Source organism: Pituophis catenifer, unplaced genomic scaffold, assembly GCF_029215685.1.
Source record: "Pituophis catenifer annectens isolate HBS135680 unplaced genomic scaffold, rPitCat1.0.hap2 SCAF_17, whole genome shotgun sequence".
Classification (NCBI taxonomy): domain Eukaryota; kingdom Metazoa; phylum Chordata; class Lepidosauria; order Squamata; family Colubridae; genus Pituophis; species Pituophis catenifer.
This window is the reverse complement of record NW_027256897.1, coordinates 3,303,302-3,323,536: the sequence shown is the minus strand read 5'-3', so window position 1 is coordinate 3,323,536 and position 20,235 is coordinate 3,303,302. Positions and strand designations below refer to the sequence as shown.

Below are 20,235 nucleotides of genomic sequence, written 5' to 3'. Positions count from 1 at the left end.
TCTTTCTCTTCACCCATGGAAGCTTCTGGAGGTTCTGAAGGCCCTGGCTGAATCCCCGCCTCTGGCACCACATCTTCTCCAGCCTCCTCACTGTCCGACTCGAGTGCCAGCTGCACAGGCTGCTGGCGCAGCACCACACCAGCCTCCTCGCTGTCGGAGCTGTGTTAACGTGCCAACCGGTTTCTCCGGTTTGGAAATGGATAGCGGTACGAGAGAAGGGTACTGTCGTGGGGGGGGGGGGATTAAAAAAAGACCAATTCCAGATGATGGGTTGAATCTCTTTATTCTACTGAACGACGTAGGGTAGTTGTAAACGTTATCGCGCGTCCATCATTTTCGGCTAAGACACTCTGTACTTTTAGAAGATACAACAGGCGTAATCATTAGCACTCACATGATTGCCGATGGATATACTTCCATCAGCCAGGGATTTAAAACAAGACATCCTACATGGCACCACTACACGGCCCGATGAAAGCGATATAGCTAAGGCACATTTTATTTTATTTTTCATGGTTATACTGTCAACGGAGGAAGGAGGAAGCTTAGAATAACAGCTACGGAAAAACAATACTGGGTTATGGTCAGCGAGTAAACGAGACAAGGTTTTATGTCCACAAAGACAAGGGAAAGTTGCTGTCAGGTGATTTTGGAATTTCCCCCCCTTCCCCCTTTTCACGGAAGATATCCGATTGCTAATGCTGGCCTCGGTCTCTATATGGTCAGGCTCATTATTAACCAAGGAGCCACTCCCTTCTCTGGGTTTACACAGGATGGATAGAAGCAAGCAGACGGGACGGGATGTGTTAAGCGGCCGAGGAAGTTAACCGTGGTTGAAGCGCCACGGAATTAACCAAAGATGTCGGTGGAACTGCGACGTGACTTCGCGGCCGAGATGAAATGTATCATAAATCCAGTCTTTGCACCTTCTAAAAGAGATCTGGAGAGAGAGAGAGAGAGACTGAAAACTTCATTGTACGGTGAGGCGGGATGGGTAAGTGGGTGGAAAAGGCTGAATCAGCTACCGGTTTACTATTCGGCACATGCTGTTTGGAAAAATGCCATCCTTTCGTTTCTGTGCTCCGAGCGCTGCGATTGTAATCGAGCCTGGCAGGCAGTACAATTATTATTTTTTTGGCTTGGTTGAAAACGCAAAAATGCCAGCCTCTTGCAAATTTACCATCAGGTGACACGGATGCTTTGATTCCCTGTGGTTGCAGTTCTCCAGCTTGGATGTACTTTTTCCCCTCTCAGGCAGTCGGTTTAAAAAACAAAAAAAAAGTTTGATTTTTTCCGCACGGACGTTAATCCCGATTGTACTCTATTCCTTCTACGGAAGGAATTAAAAAGCGAGAAACTGCTCCTACACGGCCCAGCTGCCTCAGCCCTGCTTCTTAGCTTCCTTGCAAAAGAAGAGGGGTATCATCCCACAGGACAATTGGGGGGGGCATGTGGGTCTCCCAGTGGCCATCCAGGTGTGCCTAAAATACTCACAGGCATGATTCAAAAATAATTTTAATTTACAGGAACCAAGAATCGCCAGGTAGAGGAGGAGAGATGGAAAACACATGTATCCCAGCTTTGTTTGAAGCCACTGGGGTCTTAAGGGAATGACGATTAGGTTTAATATTTTTTTTTTAAAAAATATTTAGGCCAGCTTGAAAATCAGGAAAAAAAAAAAAACTAAAAACATTTGTACTGCAGGTTTATTTAAAATATAAATGTTTTAAAAAAAATTCATACTTGTTTCCCCATTATTTTCCACCGGCGTGTCACCGTCGACGGCTAAGAAATGGGTACTGTAAATCGGCAAAATTGGTTCCTTTTCACCCCAGAACATCTCCGCAAGGAGAGGCCCTAGATTCTAGAACCTTCCGGGGTCAAAAAGACAATCGCTTCCTAGAACCCAATCTACCACAACCGTTTTTTGGGGGCAGTTGTAAAACGGCAGTTGGCCATTGACCAAGAGCGAAGCAGAGCTGACTTCTCAAGGAAAGAGGGACGGGGCAGCGTTGGCACTCGGCTAGATTGCCGATCGAAGCTACTGGCCTCGGAGAAGTTGTGATTGTGTGTGCTCTCGAAGGAAAAAGCAGGTTCTGCGTTCCTTTCTTCCTAGAAACAGAGGCTGCTAAAAGTACGAAAAAAGGACCTGGAAAAAGGACTTTGGACTAAAAGTGTGCAATGTTTCATCCATCCATCGTTTTGAGTGGGTGGCCTTAGCTGGCCGCCCGACTCTTTTAACCGTGGCTCAGAAGTCTTCCCCTCCCCGGCGACCTGAAGCTTTTGGGGAAGAGAGGAGCAGGGGGCACAAGGGTGCCTCCCCCCCCCCTGGAAACCGGAGGGCGTCCCACAGCTTTCCTTGGCATGCTTCTAGTAAACCTGGTCCTTTGGGGAGGCTGAAGGGGGGGGGGGAAGGTGGCGTGGCAAGGAGAAGCATTAATGGCAATGCTCCGTGATGTCGACCACGACGGCTTTTTTCCAGCTGAAGAAGAAGTAGCCCGCGCCAGCGCCGGCGGCTACGGCGATGCAGAGATAAGCGTTGTAGGTCATGAAGACGAGCATCAGGAAGTAGCTGACCACGACCTGGATGATGTGAAGGACGGTTTGGAAGAGGTGAGGGACGCTCAGCATCTGTTGGCTAACCGGACGGAAGAAAGGAAAATGAAGATAAACGCGCTACGGTTTGGAAAGTTCAAAAACCTTAAGTTTATTTCTAGCCTCTCTCTCGTTTTTAGAAATCAGGCAGCGGGACGTATCTAAGGCGTCCTTTCCTCCTATTTTCTGCAGAGCAACAACCCTGTGAGGTGGGTTGGGCCGAGAAAGAAAGACTGGCCTAAAGTCACCCAGCTGGCTTTCAGGTCTAAGGTGGGACTAGAACTCACTGTCGCCTGGTAATTAGCCCAATGTCACCCAGCCAGCTTTCATACCTAAGGCAGGAATCTAGAATTCACTGTCTCCTGGTGACAGGGCCAAAGTCACCCGATTGGCTTTCATGGCTAAAGTGAGACTAGAACTCACTGTCTCCTGGCGATAGGCCCAAAGTCACCCAGCTGGCTTTCATGCCTGAGACAGGACTAGAACTCGCCGTCTCCTGGTTTCTAGCCTGCTGCCAATGGAATGCAAAAAGTAATCCTACCTCAACTTTTGCCGAGACAGCAATTCTGCTCTTGATCAAGGACACTGAAGCTTAAAAACGGATCGACAGGAAACGTTTTGCCAAGGCCCAGTTTTAACAACGAGGACCCCAGAACGGCTTCCCTGTGGCTCCCCTAGAAAACACAGCTCTTGCGTTCTCATATACCACAAGAGTGCAGGTACTTTACGTATCCAGTGCCCTTTTCTTTTGCTCTGTCTTGTAGCTGAACAGCGACGTGAGCTCACCCAACCGTTTTGTGTGTCTCCATCAAGACGGTGCCGTTGGGTCCCGGGAGAGGCATGGAGTTGTAACGGATACTGACTTGTGACTTCCGGAGGAGGCTTTCCCGGCCGATCTTCAAGCCCTCGTAGAACATGGCCAGGAAGAAAATCGCCACAAACGCTCCAGCCATTTCTGAAGAAAAGAGACCAGATTTATTAAAAAATATACTCTCTAGAGCAACTAGCCTGCTGCCATCCAGAACAGGGGTCTCAAACTACGGCCCGGAGGCCGGATACGGCCCGCTAAAGCGATTAATTCGGTCCGCGTGGGACCATGAGGCTGCCCCGCCCACATCACCCCACCTACCCGCTGATCCTCACCCGCCTGTTTCATCCGTCCATTCGCCCCGCTCCCCCCTCCCGGGCTGCTCCCCCTCATTCACCTCCAGGTGTATTGATGATGAGCCCAGAAAACAGCAAGGGAACGTTTTGATAGCTGAAGTGAAAAGTCATATCCTGTGCAGAGAGAGAGAGAAATGGAGTCTATGCAAAATGCTATTAGGAAGAGCAGGGCAAAGGTTTGCAGCTTTCTGCAAATTTTACAGTCTACAATTTTAAAATAACAGGCATCGTATTCCCACCATTCCTTTAGGGACCATTTGAAGTCACGACGACACTGAAAAACAGTGAGTTAGGACCAGGTTTTCCACACACTTAAGAAAGTTGCACATTTTAGAATGTGCAGAAATGAATAGATTAACACTGAGAATAAAAGATGAAGAAGAGGAGTCGATGTATTTCAAGACATGGGAAAAAATTTACGATTGGTTAGAAAGGAAATATGAATAGAGATAAAATAGATAGAGAATAGAGGGGAGAAAACAGTTAAAAAATAGATTACCCAGATGATGCCAAGTAAAAGGAGAAAGGGGGAAGGGGGGGGTAAAAGGGGAAAAAAAGTGAGATATTATAAAAATGGACACAAATGATGAAATAATCTGTGAGTTCGATCCTAGATAGAGGCAGATATTTCTCTCTCAGGGCACGATGAGAATATATATCTGCTGAACAAAACTCCGCATTGGCGACAGGAAAGGCATCCAGCCAGTAAACACTCAGCTCCATTCAGCTGCCCAGACTCCACCCCGCAAGGGATTACGACGTCGTTAAAAGAGGATGATGATATTAGGAGGAGAATGGAAGGCCAGGTATGGAGGGGCATGTAATTCCCTTGTCTTTTCTTGCTTCAGGCTTAGCCCAACAGTTTACACTTACCATCATTCCGCCATGCATGTGTCCGGGGCTTTTCGTGGGGTGATGGTGGGCGTGAGGATCCATGGTGGGCCTTGCTGTGCCACTCACGTTGTGGTCCATGTGGGCCATATGGGCGTGGTGCTCAGGATGGTCCATCTCGGCTCACAAGGAAGAGGATAAATCGATGAGTGCCTGCAAAATTCATTGGCTGGTGTTAAAACAACATTCTTTTCCGTACTGCAACGATGAGGAATAGAAAGAATCACGCAAAGTAACCAAGAAAGTAAAATAGATGCTCTCTGAGCTTGGTCGTTTCCTTCCAGATGCTTCATTACCATCCATGCACTGATGATGTTACCTAGTTGGGTAATGAAACGTGGATGCAACGTAGCTCAGAGAGCATTGAAGACTCCAGAGTCCTTTCCCCCCCCCTCTTCTTCTCCATCTCCTCCACTCCACACACCCTGCTCCCTTCCAGCACTGATGACGTTATCTAGTTTGGGTCATGAAAAGTTTGCAAGAAAACTACCAGGCTCGAAGAGCACCGAGGGATCTTGCATTTCAACCCCCGAGCTACAAATATTCGCCTCCAAAATACCGAGTCACTCCTGACCCGGCTCGGATCAAAATAGTTTAAAGACTCGAGGGATCCCTTTCAAAAATCCATTTTCTACTGAGAAGCCGCAGAAGTCAGGAGTCTGCAACCTTAAACACTCAAAGAGCCATTTAGACCCGTTTCCCACAGAAAAGAAAACAACGGGAGCCACAAAACCCTTCCCATGCCTGACTACTTCTTGTGCGGCCACAAAACTACCATATGTAGTTGAATTAAATGTTCTGTTTTCTTCTGAAACTTTTCTTGAATTTATCCATGGTTGGCCTGCCGGAGGTTGAAAAGCTCAATAAATCGCGTACTGGTGGGTGTCGTAGATTGGCGGTTGGGATGCATATTTTGAGTGACAGGGAGCCGCAGCAGAGGGGTGAAAGTATAATTAAGTATAAGTATAATTTTATTTCTATACCGCCCTTCTCCCGAAGGACTCAGGGCGGTGTGTACAGCCTATTTAAAAACACAAGACAAACATTAATTAAAAATTAAAAATTATTAAATAAATTTTAATAAGAAAGAGCCACATGCGGCTCCAGAGCTGCAGGTTGCTGACCCCTAGTCTAAATTGATAAAAGTGAAAAAGCAAGAATGCCGCGGGCCTCCGCCGTGCTGGAGCTCCGTTTGAAATCGAATTAACCCGAAAGCCAAATATCCGCGAAAAACCACCGTCGTCCTGGATAGCTCCTAATTTTATTGGAAACAGATCTCTTCAATCACATTAGGGCCAACTGAGTCTGTATCGCAGGAAGGTCTTCCGGTGCCCCCAGCAATAGATGCCTCCCTTCTGAGAACAAAACGCCGTTCTCCTTGGCCTCTAAACGCATTAAGATGGAGGGGATAAGCAGGCAGGAGGACAAAATCTAATTTATTTAATCTCATCACTGGCGATCGCCAGCCTCAAACCGGGGAAAGAAGAAAATACAGGCAATTGGTAAAGCTTAGGCAATGGGCAGTGGGGGTTGAGGTGGCAGGAAGCTGAACAAAATTTGGAAATTTTTGTCACCAGCTGCTCCAAGCTAGGGGTGCCTCCATCTATCCATCTTTCTTCCTTTTTCTTTCTTTTCTTCCTTCCTTCCTCTTTCTTTTACTTCCCTCCCTCTTTCCTTTCTTTTTCTTTCTTTCTTCCTTCCTTCCTTCCTTTCTCCCTCATTTTCTTTTCTTCCTTCCTTCCTCCCTTTCTTTCTTTCTTCCTTTCTTTTTTCCTTTCTTCCTCCCTCCCTCATTCCTTCCCTTCCTTCCTCCCTTCTTCCCTCCCTCCCTCCCTTCCTTTCTTTTTTCTTTCTTCCTTCTTTCTTTCTTTTTTTCTTTTCTTCCTTCCTTCCCTCCCTCCCTCCCTCCCTCCCTCCCCCCCTCTTTCTTTCTCTTCCTTCCTCCCTCTTTTGTTTCTTCCTTTCTTATGGAGACTACGAGCAGATCCGTCATTTATAACTTCCTGGACTTTGATGTTTGGAAACCTGGAAAGGATTCAAAAGACAGGCTGACCCGATGTTATCGCTGATAATGACACAAATAGAAGTTTATTACAACTCCGTAATAGTTACAGGCAGGTAGACAGCCCTGGCACAACCAGGCTCCATAAAGTTACAAAGATTCAGGAGCAAATGTGTACAGAAACAAACGAAATGAAAAAGCTCACAGCTAACTAAGTTCCCGTGATGGGCTAAATCAAAACGTGGCTTGCTTTGGAACGAAGTGTATCAGGGATGGGGAAGGAACCTTCCCTTTCAATGCAATTTATTTAGCTTTTTCAAAAGAATAAACAAACCGTGTTTTTGTTTTTTTTAAAACAGTGAGGTTGGACACAATTTGAGCCAAAGCTTGCAGTTTTGAGACAAAAACAAAAATAAAACTGAGATAATTGCTGTTTTGTGTACTCGAAAGGCATCTCACAACCAACAGGTTTTACATAACACGCTTATCTTAATTGCTAACTTAGCTCTTTTGGGGATTGGCACCCTATCTTGTCAAAGGAGCCACATGGGACGGTTTCGTAGGTCGCCACGCCACAACATAGCAAACCGGCTGAATACCACCTCCTCTCTCCGAACTCCATTCCTTTCTAGCACTGATGTTGTTACCTAGTTGGGTCATGAAACGTCTCCAAGAAAATCACCAAGCTCAGAGAGCACTAAGGACATCTCATTTCAATCCTGAGCTACAAATATTCTCCTTTATTGGTAAAGTTTCTTACAATGAAGGAATCCTGTCCTTTCAATCATGTAGCATTCTTCCCTTCAAGATCTCTCGGTCTAACCACACAGTAAGTACGGGTATCTCTGCTAATTGTCAGATTTTATTAATTCCTCCACGTAACGAAACTGATTTTTCCAGTTCTTAGCAATTAACTTTTGGCACCTGATAACAAGTCAGGTGTCGTTAATTAATGTCTTCAGGGCTGAGAGGGAAAACATTCTAAAATTGCTTTGGATTAAAAACCAAATCCTAAGTAGATCTTCTAGAAGATAAATCTCTTTTCTGGGCATGTTGAATCCTTAGACATGGCCACCGTCCTATCTGCAGCCTACTTCTTCAACCTGCCTTTACTAAAAATTGTATTGCTTTCCAAGATGAAATGCCTTCAAAAACGCACCGATCCCTCCTGTACAGACAAATTCTCGACTTACGACTGTCATCCAAAGTTACAACGGCATGGAAAAAAAGGCCCTCCCTCCCCCACGGACCACGGGTTCAAAATTTGGTGCTTGACAATCGGCACGTATTTATGAGGGTCGCGGGGTCCGCTTTTGCGCCCTTCCCAGCCAGTGTCCGACAAGCAAAGTCAAAGAGGGAAGCCAGATTCACTTAAGGACCGCACAGCTCACTTTAATGGCTTCAGCAATTCGCTTAACAACCATCCCCACCTCAAAAGGTGGACAAAATGGACACAACTTTTAAAAAGCGTCTTGCTTAGCAGCGGAAAATCTGGTCCCAAGTGTAATTGTGTCAGAAATGGTGTAAGGTCTCCTGCTTTGGAGGGTGGGGTGGGGTGGGGGTGGACTAGATGACCTATAATGTCCCTTCCAACTCACTCTGTCCGTCTGTCTGTCTATCTATCTACCCACCTACCTTCCATACATACAAATTTAATCAGGAAGCTGAATCTATCTATCCTTCAAGGCCCCTTCCAAATCTTTTATTCTGTATCTACCTACCTACCTACCTATGTTATCTATCTATCTATCTATCTATCTATCTATCTATCTATCTATCTATCTATCTATCATCTATCTATCATCTATATCTCTATCTATATCTCTAGATCTCCAGATCTCCAGATCTATCTATCTATCTATCTATCTATCTATCATCTATCTATCTATCTATCTATCTATCTATCTATCTATCTATCATCTATCTATCTATCTATCTATCTATCTATCTATCTATCTATCTGAGGACCCAGATTGTTAGGGGGCAATATGCTATTTAGTGTACTGTCTTTGGTGTAAGCCGCCCAGAGTCCTCGGAGAGTGGGCAACACAGAAATATGACTGACAAATAAATAAATAAATAAATAAATAAATAAATAAATAAATAAATAAATAAATAAATCTCTATATCTATCTAGATATCTCTCTCTCATCTCTCTCTATTTGTATCTCTATATTTCTCTATCTATCTATCTATCTATCTATCTATCTATCTATCTATCTATCTATCTATCTATCTTTTTTGAAACAGCCTCTTTAAGCTCGACGTCCAATGCCGAGACCATAATTATTTTTATTTTTTTTAAAAAATAACTGAAATTGATTTGTTTCCTCCCTCCCCACTCTTCCAACGCAGGGAGTCTGCTCCAATTCTTGAATATCCGTAGAAATCAAAGCCGCTGGGGTTAACCTCAGCTGCATTCTTTAAAGCGTCTTTTTAAAAAAAAAACAAAAAAACCCTTACTTCCACAGAAAAACGGAAGAGAGCCTATTTTGAATCCTATCTCCAGCGATCAGGCGATGCTTTTTTTCCTCGTGGGAAAACGAAGAAGAAAAACATACAATCATAGACATTTATATGTATATATATATATTTTTGGCTTGTTTTATTCAGGATATATAAGTTGCTTTCTTTCCTGTGCCGCCAAATTGTCTAGAAACTTAAAAGCGAACTTCAAACGCCCTGTTCCTAGTCATGGCACACCAACAAAGCAAAAAATCTGACGGTGCGCAGAAAGTTTTGGGCCAGTTGAACGAGCTCCCTGGGATCGCGGCCAATTTACTGATAATAAGGACAGAAATGGAACACCACCTGCGCGTAAGTTCCCACGAAGAAAGCCGGCCGAAGGGAAAAAATAAAACTCGTTTGTCCAAACCAGGCACGTAAAGCAGATTACAACTTCTTGAGAAAGCTTTTCCTTTGCCAAATTGCGCCTGTTCGGATCAATTTATCCTCCCTTGTTGTTAGCTGCAAAAACGCCGATACAATAGGAAGGTTTCGTCTTTCGGAGGGGAACTTTAAACAAGGAACGAAACAGCAGCCGAACTGAATGAGGAACCCTGACGTTTTTTTTTTTTTTTGAGAAGGAAGAAAAGAAGAAGAAGAGGCTGGTGTGATGGATTTGTTCGCTGCCTGGAATTATTGGTGGAAATCATTTATATAATATTTATATATAAAAAGGGACGCGGTGGCTCAGCGGCTAAGACGCTGAGCTTGTCGGTCGAGAGGTCGGCAGTTCGGCGGTTCGAATCCCTGGTGCCGCGTAACGGGGTGAGCTCCCGTGACTTGCCCCAGCTTCTGCCAACCTAGCAGTTCGAAAGCACGTTAAAAAAAAATGCAAGTAGAAAAATAGGGACCACCTTTGGTGGGAAGGGAACAGCGTTCCGTGCGCCTTTGGCGTTGAGTCATGCCAGCCACATGACCACGGAGACGTCTTCAGACAGCACTGGCTCTTCGGCTTTGAAACGGAGATGAGCACCGCCCCCTAGAGTCGGGAACGACTAGCACATATGCGTGAGGGGAACCTTTACCTTTATCTATCTATCTATCTATCTATCTATCTATCTATCTATCTATATCTATCTATATCTATCTCTCTCTCTCTCTCTCTCTCTCTCTCTATCTATCTATCTATCTATCTATCTATCTATCTATCTTTCTATAATATTTCGCTGATAAAGAGGTAAAGGGAGACTAGTATAGATCTATTTCAAGCTATTTAGCTCTCATCAGCTAGCCATACCCTTACTTGGATTCGAACTTGGGCTGCCTGCATGTTAGGCAGTTGTATTAACCTCTGAGCCGCGAGTTGTTATATATATATATATATATAATATTTATATGTAAAAAAACCCTGGACAAACAGGTTTAAAAACAGCTTCTACCCATGGGCTGTCAGATTCCTAAATACAATCACAATCACTCCACGTACATAGGGAAACGTATGACTAGGTTTTTCCCCCCCAAATTACTTGTATACGTATTATTTTCTATGCTATTCATGTTGTCTTGTATTTTTGTTTGTTTGTTATGGATTGCACCAATAGAGGCAAAACCAATTTCCTTGTATGCATGATGTACAATGACAACAAAGGCTAATAATAATAATAACAATGAATAATAAAAGCAGGATGCAAAGAAGCAAAAATACAATGCTACAATTAAACCTCAAACAGCATCTTGCGTATGTCTCTTAATACTTTCCGTGTGGGGAATATTATATTTATTTCGCAGTGCTTATTTATTTCGCCATCTGTACTCTAAAAGTGGAAACCCAAGGCTTTTCATTAACAGTGTCATGCCAGTTGCAACTAAACCTCCAAACTTCATGAGATCGAAATGCTGTTCCCATTTATTCAATTTCCTACCAGCCTCTGCCAATCCCAAACAGCTTCCAAATAAAACCCACTTCGGTGTTTTTGAATACATTCTCCGAACCACCCGCCTCCATCGCTACCGGATCAGGCGATCCGGTCCGAACCGGGAGCATTTCACCCCTGCTCTATTGTGTTTGGGGAGTGACTAGACTCCTTCTGCATTCACGAGTTATCAGCGTGAGATAAGAGCTGGGTCATGTCGAGAGAAGAACAAGGGCAAGAGACAAATCTTGATAACGGAAGTTAATTACGACAATTATAGCCATGTGTGCTTTTGTGAAGAGCGCACACCCCTGTCTATCACAGGGGGTTTGCCATCCAGCCAAGTGGAATGTGTATTCTTTGAACCCTAGTGTGCAACTGTATGTCTTTTCCAACAGTTTCTGACATATTCGTTCCCTTTTCAACCCATTTCCCTCCCCAAAATGAAAACACATTGGAAAGAAATGAGACTATTTAGTGGTCATCCGAAAGTCGTAAAATGGGGCAAAACAACTATCCCACTTAGCAACTGAAATTTTTGGCTCAACTGTGGTCAAAGACTACCTGTATCTTTTGCAAGCTCTAAGTTGCACAGACAGGCAGGCAGGCAAGCAGACAGACAGACAGACAGATAGATGGAGATAGATAGATAGATAGATAGATAGATAGATAGATAGATAGATAGATAGACAGACAGATAGATAGATAGACAGACAGACAGACAGACAGATAGATAGATATAGATAGATGATAGATAGATAGACAGATAGATACGATAGATACGATAGAGAGATGATAGAGGATAGAGATAGATAGACATACAGACAGACAGATACTGTAGATATATAGAGATAGATGATATAGATAGATAGATAGATAGATAGATAGATAGATAGACAGACAGACAGACAGACAGACAGAGACAGATATAGAGACAGTCAGACAGACAGGAAAATAAGGCGCCTCTTCCTTGTAGAAGGAAGGAGAAGACGGAGATTCTTAAGGTCAACAGTTCCTTCAGGTGCCATGTTGGCTGGAAAGGATGGCGCTGTCGCCCCCCCCCCCAAAAAAAAAACACCTGGAGGGCAATACCAGAGGCAGCCAGTTGTCTCACACCCTTCCTCCCCGCTGGTTCTAACCCGGCCTCCCCACTGGGGTGAAAAAAATCCTCTTCCCGCCCTTGGCTGCAATGTTTTTTGCTAGATCAAATGCTTTGAGACTATCATGTTGCTTCCAAGCCGGACAGTCGGCAAGCCTCCACTGTGTACACCCAGAAGTAATCATTAACGGAGAAAATTGCACAGATTTTACAGTCTCTCTCTCTCTACTTCTTCGGTGCCATCACCAAGAGGTCAGCGTACTTGGAAACGCTCTGAATAGAGCATTTCTACAGCCCTGACCATTAACGAAACGAGGAGCCAAAACGACCTGATTATAAAGTAAAAAAGGAATTTGAAATGAAGATATATGTGAATAAAAATCGGGGCTGCTCGAATACGCATCTCAGATTGAATTGAAAAAGGAAACAACAAGGGAGTAGGAAAGGGGAGTGGAGTAAAGAGGGGGAGGGAGGAGAGTTGGGAGGTGAGAAGAGAAGAAGAGAAGAACGGGAAAAGGAGGGGAAGAAAGAAGGGGGAAAGAGGAGGAGAGAGGGTACGAAAGGGAGGAAGAAGAGAGGAGAGGAGAAAGAGGAGAGGAAGTAGAAAAGGGAAGGAGAGGAGGAATGAGGAAAGTAGAAAGAAACAGAAAAGGAGAGAGAAGGAAAGAAAAGGACAAGTTGTATTAGTAAATATTAAATAATATTTTAATATTTACTTAATTTACTAATAAGCAAATGGAAGTTAAAGAATAAGATGAATGAATAATGATTAATGATGGACAAAAGACGGTACATTTGAATATGTCGACAAATAAATAAATAAAAAATAAAAAACCTAAAAGGTCATTAACGAAACGAGGAGCCGAAACGAGGAGCTGATTCAAATCCTGTCCCCAAATCCTGCTAGGGAAAATTCTTTTACTGGCCCAAGATGAAAACAAAAAACAAAAATAGCTGATCCGGACTAGCTTTTGCACGCCAAACCAAGATACTTTTCTGAAATAACACTCCCCCCGCCCCCGGCATTATTCTAACTGCTCGTTCGGTCAAGCCACTCGATCCGTCTGGTCACGAGATAACCTTGGTTTGGGAGGCAAGAAGGGATCACCCCGATGAGGTCACCTGGAATTGGTTCCGGAGTTATCCGGGGACAGGAGGATGCCTCATCTCTCAAGACTGCGAACTTTGTAATTGCTGAGTTGTCCCTTGCCAGCCCTTTATGGCCTCGGATTCAAGGTGGTGCAAAAATTATCTCTCCCGCACACTTTTGCACATCCCGGTAATCTATTAAAAGCTCCCTGCAAACCCCCCCCCCCCAATCTTATTGCCACGTCACAAAATTACCCAGCAGATGACACAGCTGGAAAAAAAAAAAACACACTACTTCGGAAAGCACATCAAATGTTGACTTTCATGCCGTAAAGTCAGATCTCATTTAGAGCTAAGCTTCTTCCACCTCGAATAATACGGCCCTGGATTTTAAAAAAACAAACACATGGATCATCCAGAAGAATCGCCAGTATTTTTTTTGGAAACGCCCTACATTTAAAAGCCCTAGCTTATTTCCTTGATAATCCTAGGTTTAGGCTCCTTTTCCGTTCTATTCCCTTACTTAGAACCTCTTTTTTTTTTTGCTATATAACCTTGTTCCTGTTTATCCTAAAGATAAAGGTTCCCCTTGCACATATGTGTTAGTCGTTCCCGACTCTAGGGGGCGGTGCTCATCTCCGTTTCAAAGCCGAAGAGCCAGCGCTGTCCGAAGACGTCTCCGTGGTCATGTGGCCGGCATGACTCAACGCCAAAGGCGCACAGAACGCTCTTACCTTCCCACCAAAGGTGGTCCCTATTTTTTCTACTTGCATTTTTTAGGTGCTTTCGAACTGCTAGGTTGGCAGAAGCTGAGACAAGGAACGGGAGCTCACCCCGTTACGCGGCACTAGGGATCCGAACCGCTGAACTGCCGACCTTCCGATCGACAAGCTCAGCGTCTTAGCCACTGAGCCACCATGTCCCTTTTTATCCTAGAGACCCGTTAATCCAGGGTCTCTCAACCTTGACCTTCTTAAGAGGTGCGAACGTCAACTCCCAGAATTCCCCAGCCAACAGGAAGAATTCTAGGAGTTGAAGTCCACAGAATTCGGCTAACGTTGAGCAGAAAGGTATTGTCGTCAGGAACCTGAAAGCACAGAGTACTGGTACCTTTTACATTTACCTTTTAGATGAAGGAAGGCAAAGACGGCGCTTCCAGCAACACGGCGGATCAGTCGTAAATAGATAATAGATAAAACTTTCTTCCTGGTTCCTCCTCGGGGCAATTCCAGTAACACCCACTCAGCGTTTTTTCCAACTCCTCGACACAAAATATTGGTGTTTGCTCACTGCAAAGGAAGGGGGAGAGAGGGGAAAAAAATGCACACACACGGATTATTTACTCAGCAGAAACGCCACTCCGAAAGCTCTTGAAACAAGAGAGGGCTGCAATGGAAAAGGAGGGAGGGCGCTTTGCGGATTTCGGTTTTGGTAAACACGCAACCTAAGATCAGATAGATCTGGGTGGGTCAGTCACCTAAGAATGCGAAAAAGAACAACAGAACAATCTCCCTGCCAGGTGTTTTGACGCAACAGCTAAAGCAGCAGGCCAACCTACGACCACAATGGAGTCCGAGATTTTCCACGGCGAAACAAGTTTTTTTTAAAGTGAGCTTCGCCCCGTTTTACGACCTTTTCTTGTTCAGTGAATCGTTGCCGTTGTTAAATTTAGCAATGACAGGCGCGAAGTGAATCTGGCTGCCCCAAATGGGGCAAAGCTCACTTAACAAACAGAAATTTGGGGCTCAATTGTGGTTGTTAAGTCGAGGACTAACCTGTACAGGTGTGGCTCTGAGAAGAATCAGTTACGCCCTTCTGGCATCCTGAGAATAGACAGGTATCCTGCAACGAGGTTTAGCTCAGTACCTGCTACAGGTAAGGCAGAGAACCAGAGCAAATTTCTGCTTCTCAGGTAGCGGCTACAAAATGAGGGGAGGGGCAGAATATTCATGGAAGGTGGGGGGACTAAGGGATTACATCCACCAGTGGAGAGATGCTTTTCTCCTCTCCTAAAGTTTCATGTCTTACTATGAAGATATCGTGTGAAATCAAGGAAGGAAGGAAAGAAGGAAGGAAGGAAGGAAGGAAGGAAGGAAGGAAGGAAAGAAAGAAAGAAAGAAAGAAAGAAAGAGAAGGAAGGAAGGAAGGAAGGAAGGAAGGAAGGAAGGAAGGAAGGAAGAAAGAAAGAAAGAAAGAAAGAAAGAAAGAAAGAAAGAAAGAAAGAAAGAAAGAAAGAAAGAAAGGAAGGAAGAAAGGAAGAAAGAAAGAATCACTGCTCAATGCCAAGAGAACTGCCAAGCCAGTTTTGTGCCCAAAGGCCTCGTAAGCTAGTCAAGAAGCTGGCTACATGCCTGGAAAAAAGACACATACACACACACACACAGAAGGGGTGTGAGTCTCCAGCTACAGCCCAATTTCACAAACTGCAGCCGAAGCCTACAAAAACCACAAAGGCTTAAAACTCAGCAGCCAGCCAGGCAGCCGGACATTTTCACACAACCATCCCAGAAGGGAGAAAAGAATCTTTGCAGAGAGAGGGAGAGAGAGAGAGCGAGAAAGAGACGCGTGGAATGTTTCTTTAACTTTGCTTGGCATCCTCTCCAGAAAAACCTCCAGCAGTCCTCAAAGCTGAGAAGGAAAAAAAAAAAAACACATTCCAACGCCACTCCTTCACGGGGGGGGGGGGGCAGGGGGGGGGCGTTTCCCAGTGCCAATATAAACGTGGATTGATTTCTGGAGATTGGGAAGTTCTTGAAACCTCTAAGCCAGGAAGGTGGGCAAAAAGGGAATCAACCCAATTTCAGGAGGTTGGCAATTTGACTCTGGGCATTAAAATCTACCTACCTACCTACTGGTATATATCTATCTATCTATCTATCTATCTATCTATCTATCTATCTATCTATCTATCATCTTCCTATCTATCTATCTATCTATCTATCTATCTATCTATCTATCATCTTCCTATCTATCTATCTATCTATCATCTTCCTATCTATCTATCTATCTATCTATCTATCTATCTATCTATCATCTTCCTATCTATCTATCTATCTATCTATCTATCTATCTATCTATCATCTTCCTATCTATCTATCTATCTATCTATCATCTTCCTATCTATCTATCTATCTATCTATCTATCTATCTATCTATCTATCATCTTCCTATCTATCTATCTATCTATCTATCTATCTATCTATCATCTTCCTATCTATCTATCTATCTATCTATCTATCTATCTATCATCTTCCTATCTATCTATCTATCTATCTATCTATCTATCTATCTATCATCTTCCTATCTATCTATCTATCTATCTATCTATCTATCTATCTATCTATCATCTTCCTATCTATCTATCTATCTATCTATCTATCTATCATCTTCCTATCTATCTATCTATCTATCTATCTATCTATCTATCTATCATCTTCCTATCTATCTATCTATCTATCTATCTATCTATCTATCATCTTCCTATCTATCTATCTATCTATCTATCTATCTATCATCTTCCTATCTATCTATCTACCTACCTACCTACCTACCTACCCACCCACCCATCTTTTGAAATCTTCCTGGTTTGCTTGCTTTTCTTTTTCAACAGGGTCTCCAATATACATCTCTTTTTATTTATTTATGTATTTATTTGTTTGTTTGTTTGTTTATATTTATATACCGCCCTTCTCCCGAAGGACTCAGGGCGGTGAACAGCCAACAGATAAAACACAAGAAATACAAAATTTTAAAAAGTATTAAAATCCAGTTAAATTAATTTGGCCCACAATTAAAAGCACCCCTGTATTAAGACCCATTATTAAACAATTTAAAAATGAAAACAATTTAAAAGAGTTAGGCCAGCCTGGCTTGCTGGAATAAATACGTTTTTAGGGAACGGCGAAAGGTGCGAAGATCCGGGACCCGCCGTATCTCCGGGGGCAGCTCATTCCATTTTTCTTTCCCGTCCTGCTGTTCTCCATCTACACCCTCTTCCCTCAAGCCATCTTGGTTACCCACGCCCCTGAAAGCCCCCTCCTCCAATTTGTGCTTCCTTCCATTTCCTTTCAATTTCCCTTTTATAGTTTTCTCTTTTGGCCTTAGAAGAGACTGATTATATATTATACATTATGTTATAAATTACACATTATATCGTACATTATGTTGCATATAAACAGGGAGCAAACCCCATTCTCTTCTAGCGCTGATAACGTTACCTAGTTCTGCAAGAAAGCAACCAAGCTCAGAGAGCACCAAGTCCTCTTCCTCCTCCTCTCCGTAAACTCCACTCCCTTCTAGCGCTGATAATGTTACCCAGCTGGGTAATGAAAGGTCCGCAAAGAAAACAGCCAAGCTTAAAGAGCAGCAAGGACCGCACCGTAATAAGAACAACCAACGCTACTTCTGAATCCTTTGCGTGCATCCCTGGTTTTTAACACACCACCACACAGATCTCTTTGTCAAGCTGTACAGCAGAATTTCCGCAGAGGGCTGTTAAGGCGTTGAGTCTGGAGGACGCCATTCAGGGCGAGTTTTCTCCTTCAATGCCTTCCTTCTCAGCCTGGATCCTCTTTTGCCAACTCCATCCCCGTTTACTTATTTATTCGATCGTTTTCAATATTTGTTCTACAGCCGCCTATTTCCTCCCGTGACTCTGGGCTGCTTACAATTGCAATTTTTTTTCTTGGAGCTGATTAAATACACCCGGAGGGTAAAGATGGGGAAGCCTATACATTTTATAAATAAAGGGAATAAAATCCAATTGAGCTACGTTGCTGCGCTGGGCTGATGCAAAGCTTGCGCCTGGGTTTGGCATGAGGAATGAACTCAGCACACACCCTGATCAGGCTGTGTTCCCACAGAGATTAGGGATGGATCCAGGGTTCGAATCCACCCACCCATCCAATTGGGGTTTGCGGGCATATTGCACAAGATGAAAGCATGGGTGGGTGGGTGGATTCCAGCACTGGAGCACAGATTGATCCCCAATGGCTACTTCTTTCCCCCCCTCTGTCCCCCCCCACTTTTGTTTTCTCTCCCACTCCTCCTTCCCCTCAACACTCTTTCCTCCAGATGCTTTGGACTTCCACTCCCATCATTCCCAGCCAGGACAGGCACTGGCAAAGACTCCATAAATAGATAAGAGAGATAGATAGATAGATAGAGAGGGAGAGAGAGAAAAGAGAGAGAGAGAGAGAAGATAGAGAGAAAGGGAAGGTAGATAGAGAGTGAGAGAGAGAGATAGATAGATAGATAGATAGATAGATAGATAGATAGATAGAGGGAGGGAGAAAGATAGAAGAGAGAGAAGAGAGAAGATAAATATAGAAGAGAGATGATTGATAGAGAGATAAAGATAGATAGATAGATAGCGAGAAAGAGAAGATAGATAGATAGATATAGAGATATAGAAGAGAGAGATGATTGATAGAGAGATAAAGGTAGAGAGAGTGAAGATTGAGAGATAGATAGAAAGAGAAGATAGATTGATAGAGATATAGAAGAGAGAGAGATGATTGATAGAGAGAGAAGATAGAGATAGAAAGAGAAGATAGAGATATAGAAGAGAGAGAGAGATGATTGATAAAGGTAGAGAGAGAAGATAGAAATAGATAGATAGATATAGAAGAGATGATTGATAGAGAGATAAAGATAGAGAGATAGTGAGAAAGAGAAGATAGATTGATAGAGATATAGAAGAGAGAGAGAGGTGATTGATAAAGGTAGAGAGAGAAGATATAGATAGATAGAAAGAGAAGATAGATAGATATAGAAGAGATGATTGATAGAGAGATAAAGGTAGATAGATAGCGAGAAAGAGAAGATAGATAGATAGATATAGAGATATAGAAGAGAGAGATGATTGATAGAGAGATAAAGGTAGAGAGAGTGAAGATTGAGAGATAGATAGAAAGAGAAGATAGATTGATAGAGATATAGAAGAGAGAGAGATGATTGATAGAGAGAGAAGATAGAGATAGAAAGAGAAGATAGAGATATAGAAGAGAGAGAGAGATGATTGATAAAGGTAGAGAGAGAAGATAGAAATAGATAGATAGATAGATATAGAAGAGATGATTGATAGAGAGATAAAGATAGAGAGATAGTGAGAAAGAGAAGATAGATTGATAGAGATATAGAAGAGAGAGAGAGGTGATTGATAAAGGTAGAGAGAGAAGATATAGATAGATAGAAAGAGAAGATAGATAGATATAGAAGAGATGATTGATAGAGAGATAAAGGTAGATAGATAATGAGAAAGAGAAGATAGATTGATAGATATAGAAGAGGGAGAGAGATGATTGATAGAGAGATAAAGGTAGATAGATAGATAAAATAAATAAATACAATAAATGCATAAAAATAAATACATAAATAATATAATATAAAATAATCTTTTAAAAAAAGCTGCGGGGGCGCAGCTTCCCATGCTGTTCTGTCGGGGTGGGTGGGATGTGGGGGTTCCATTCCACAGGGAGGGGGGGACTACAAAGCCCATACTTTCCAGAGGCGCGGGGAGTCATGGGTTTTGTAGTCCGGGGGTTCCCAAATTTTATTATTAAAGGATGGGGCGGGGGGGGGTGGGGGGCAGACGCTTCTATCCTTGCTCCCCCCCCACCCCCGTCTGCATAAAAACCAAAGCTGGGAGGGGGGGGTCACTCACTCACTCACTGACCGACCGGCCGCCTGCTCCGCCGTCTCTGCTTTGACCTCCCTTCAGACGTGTCTCCCCTTCTTCAGACGGCCCCGCCCCCTCCGCGCGCGGATTGGCCGGCGGCCGCGTCACGTTGCCCGGACGAGCGTCCCGATTGGCTTTAGAGCCGCTCCCTCCTCCTTTTTTTTTTTTTCCCCCGCCCCCTCTTTTTTGTGGCCAGCCTGGTTTCGCTCTTTGAAAGAGCAGGAACGTGCGGCGTGTTGCGGGGAGGGGAGAATTTTGGCCCTCCCCGGGAGCCGTAGTTGGGTCACGTGCTCCCGGAGCCGCTTCCTGGAGTGGGCCGGACTTCGGCCACAGGGCGCTTTTACGACACTGCCGCCAA

At 43.7% G+C, this 20,235-nt stretch overlaps 1 protein-coding gene across 3 annotated transcripts; it reads right to left on the bottom strand.

Moving 5' to 3' along the window:
• Window positions 1-267: 267 nt before the first annotated feature.
• On the bottom strand, window positions 268-19,924 carry SLC31A1 (solute carrier family 31 member 1). 3 transcript variants are annotated; one of them, XM_070955739.1, is made up of 7 exons: window positions 19,863-19,873; window positions 17,416-17,516; window positions 14,322-14,487; window positions 4,633-4,803; window positions 3,801-3,873; window positions 3,382-3,550; window positions 268-2,638 (listed from the first exon to the last, which is right to left on the bottom strand). In XM_070955739.1, exons 4-7 carry the CDS (start codon window positions 4,765-4,767, stop codon window positions 2,437-2,439), a joined length of 579 nt encoding a protein of 192 aa, XP_070811840.1. In that variant the 5' UTR covers window positions 4,768-4,803; window positions 14,322-14,487; window positions 17,416-17,516; window positions 19,863-19,873; the 3' UTR covers window positions 268-2,436. The 3 variants fall into 3 exon arrangements, with proteins under 3 accessions (XP_070811840.1, XP_070811839.1, XP_070811841.1); XM_070955738.1 differs by lacking the exon at window positions 17,416-17,516 and having other exon boundaries at window positions 19,863-19,924; XM_070955740.1 differs by lacking the exon at window positions 17,416-17,516 and having other exon boundaries at window positions 19,867-19,893.
• Between the last annotated feature and the right edge of the window lie 311 nt (window positions 19,925-20,235).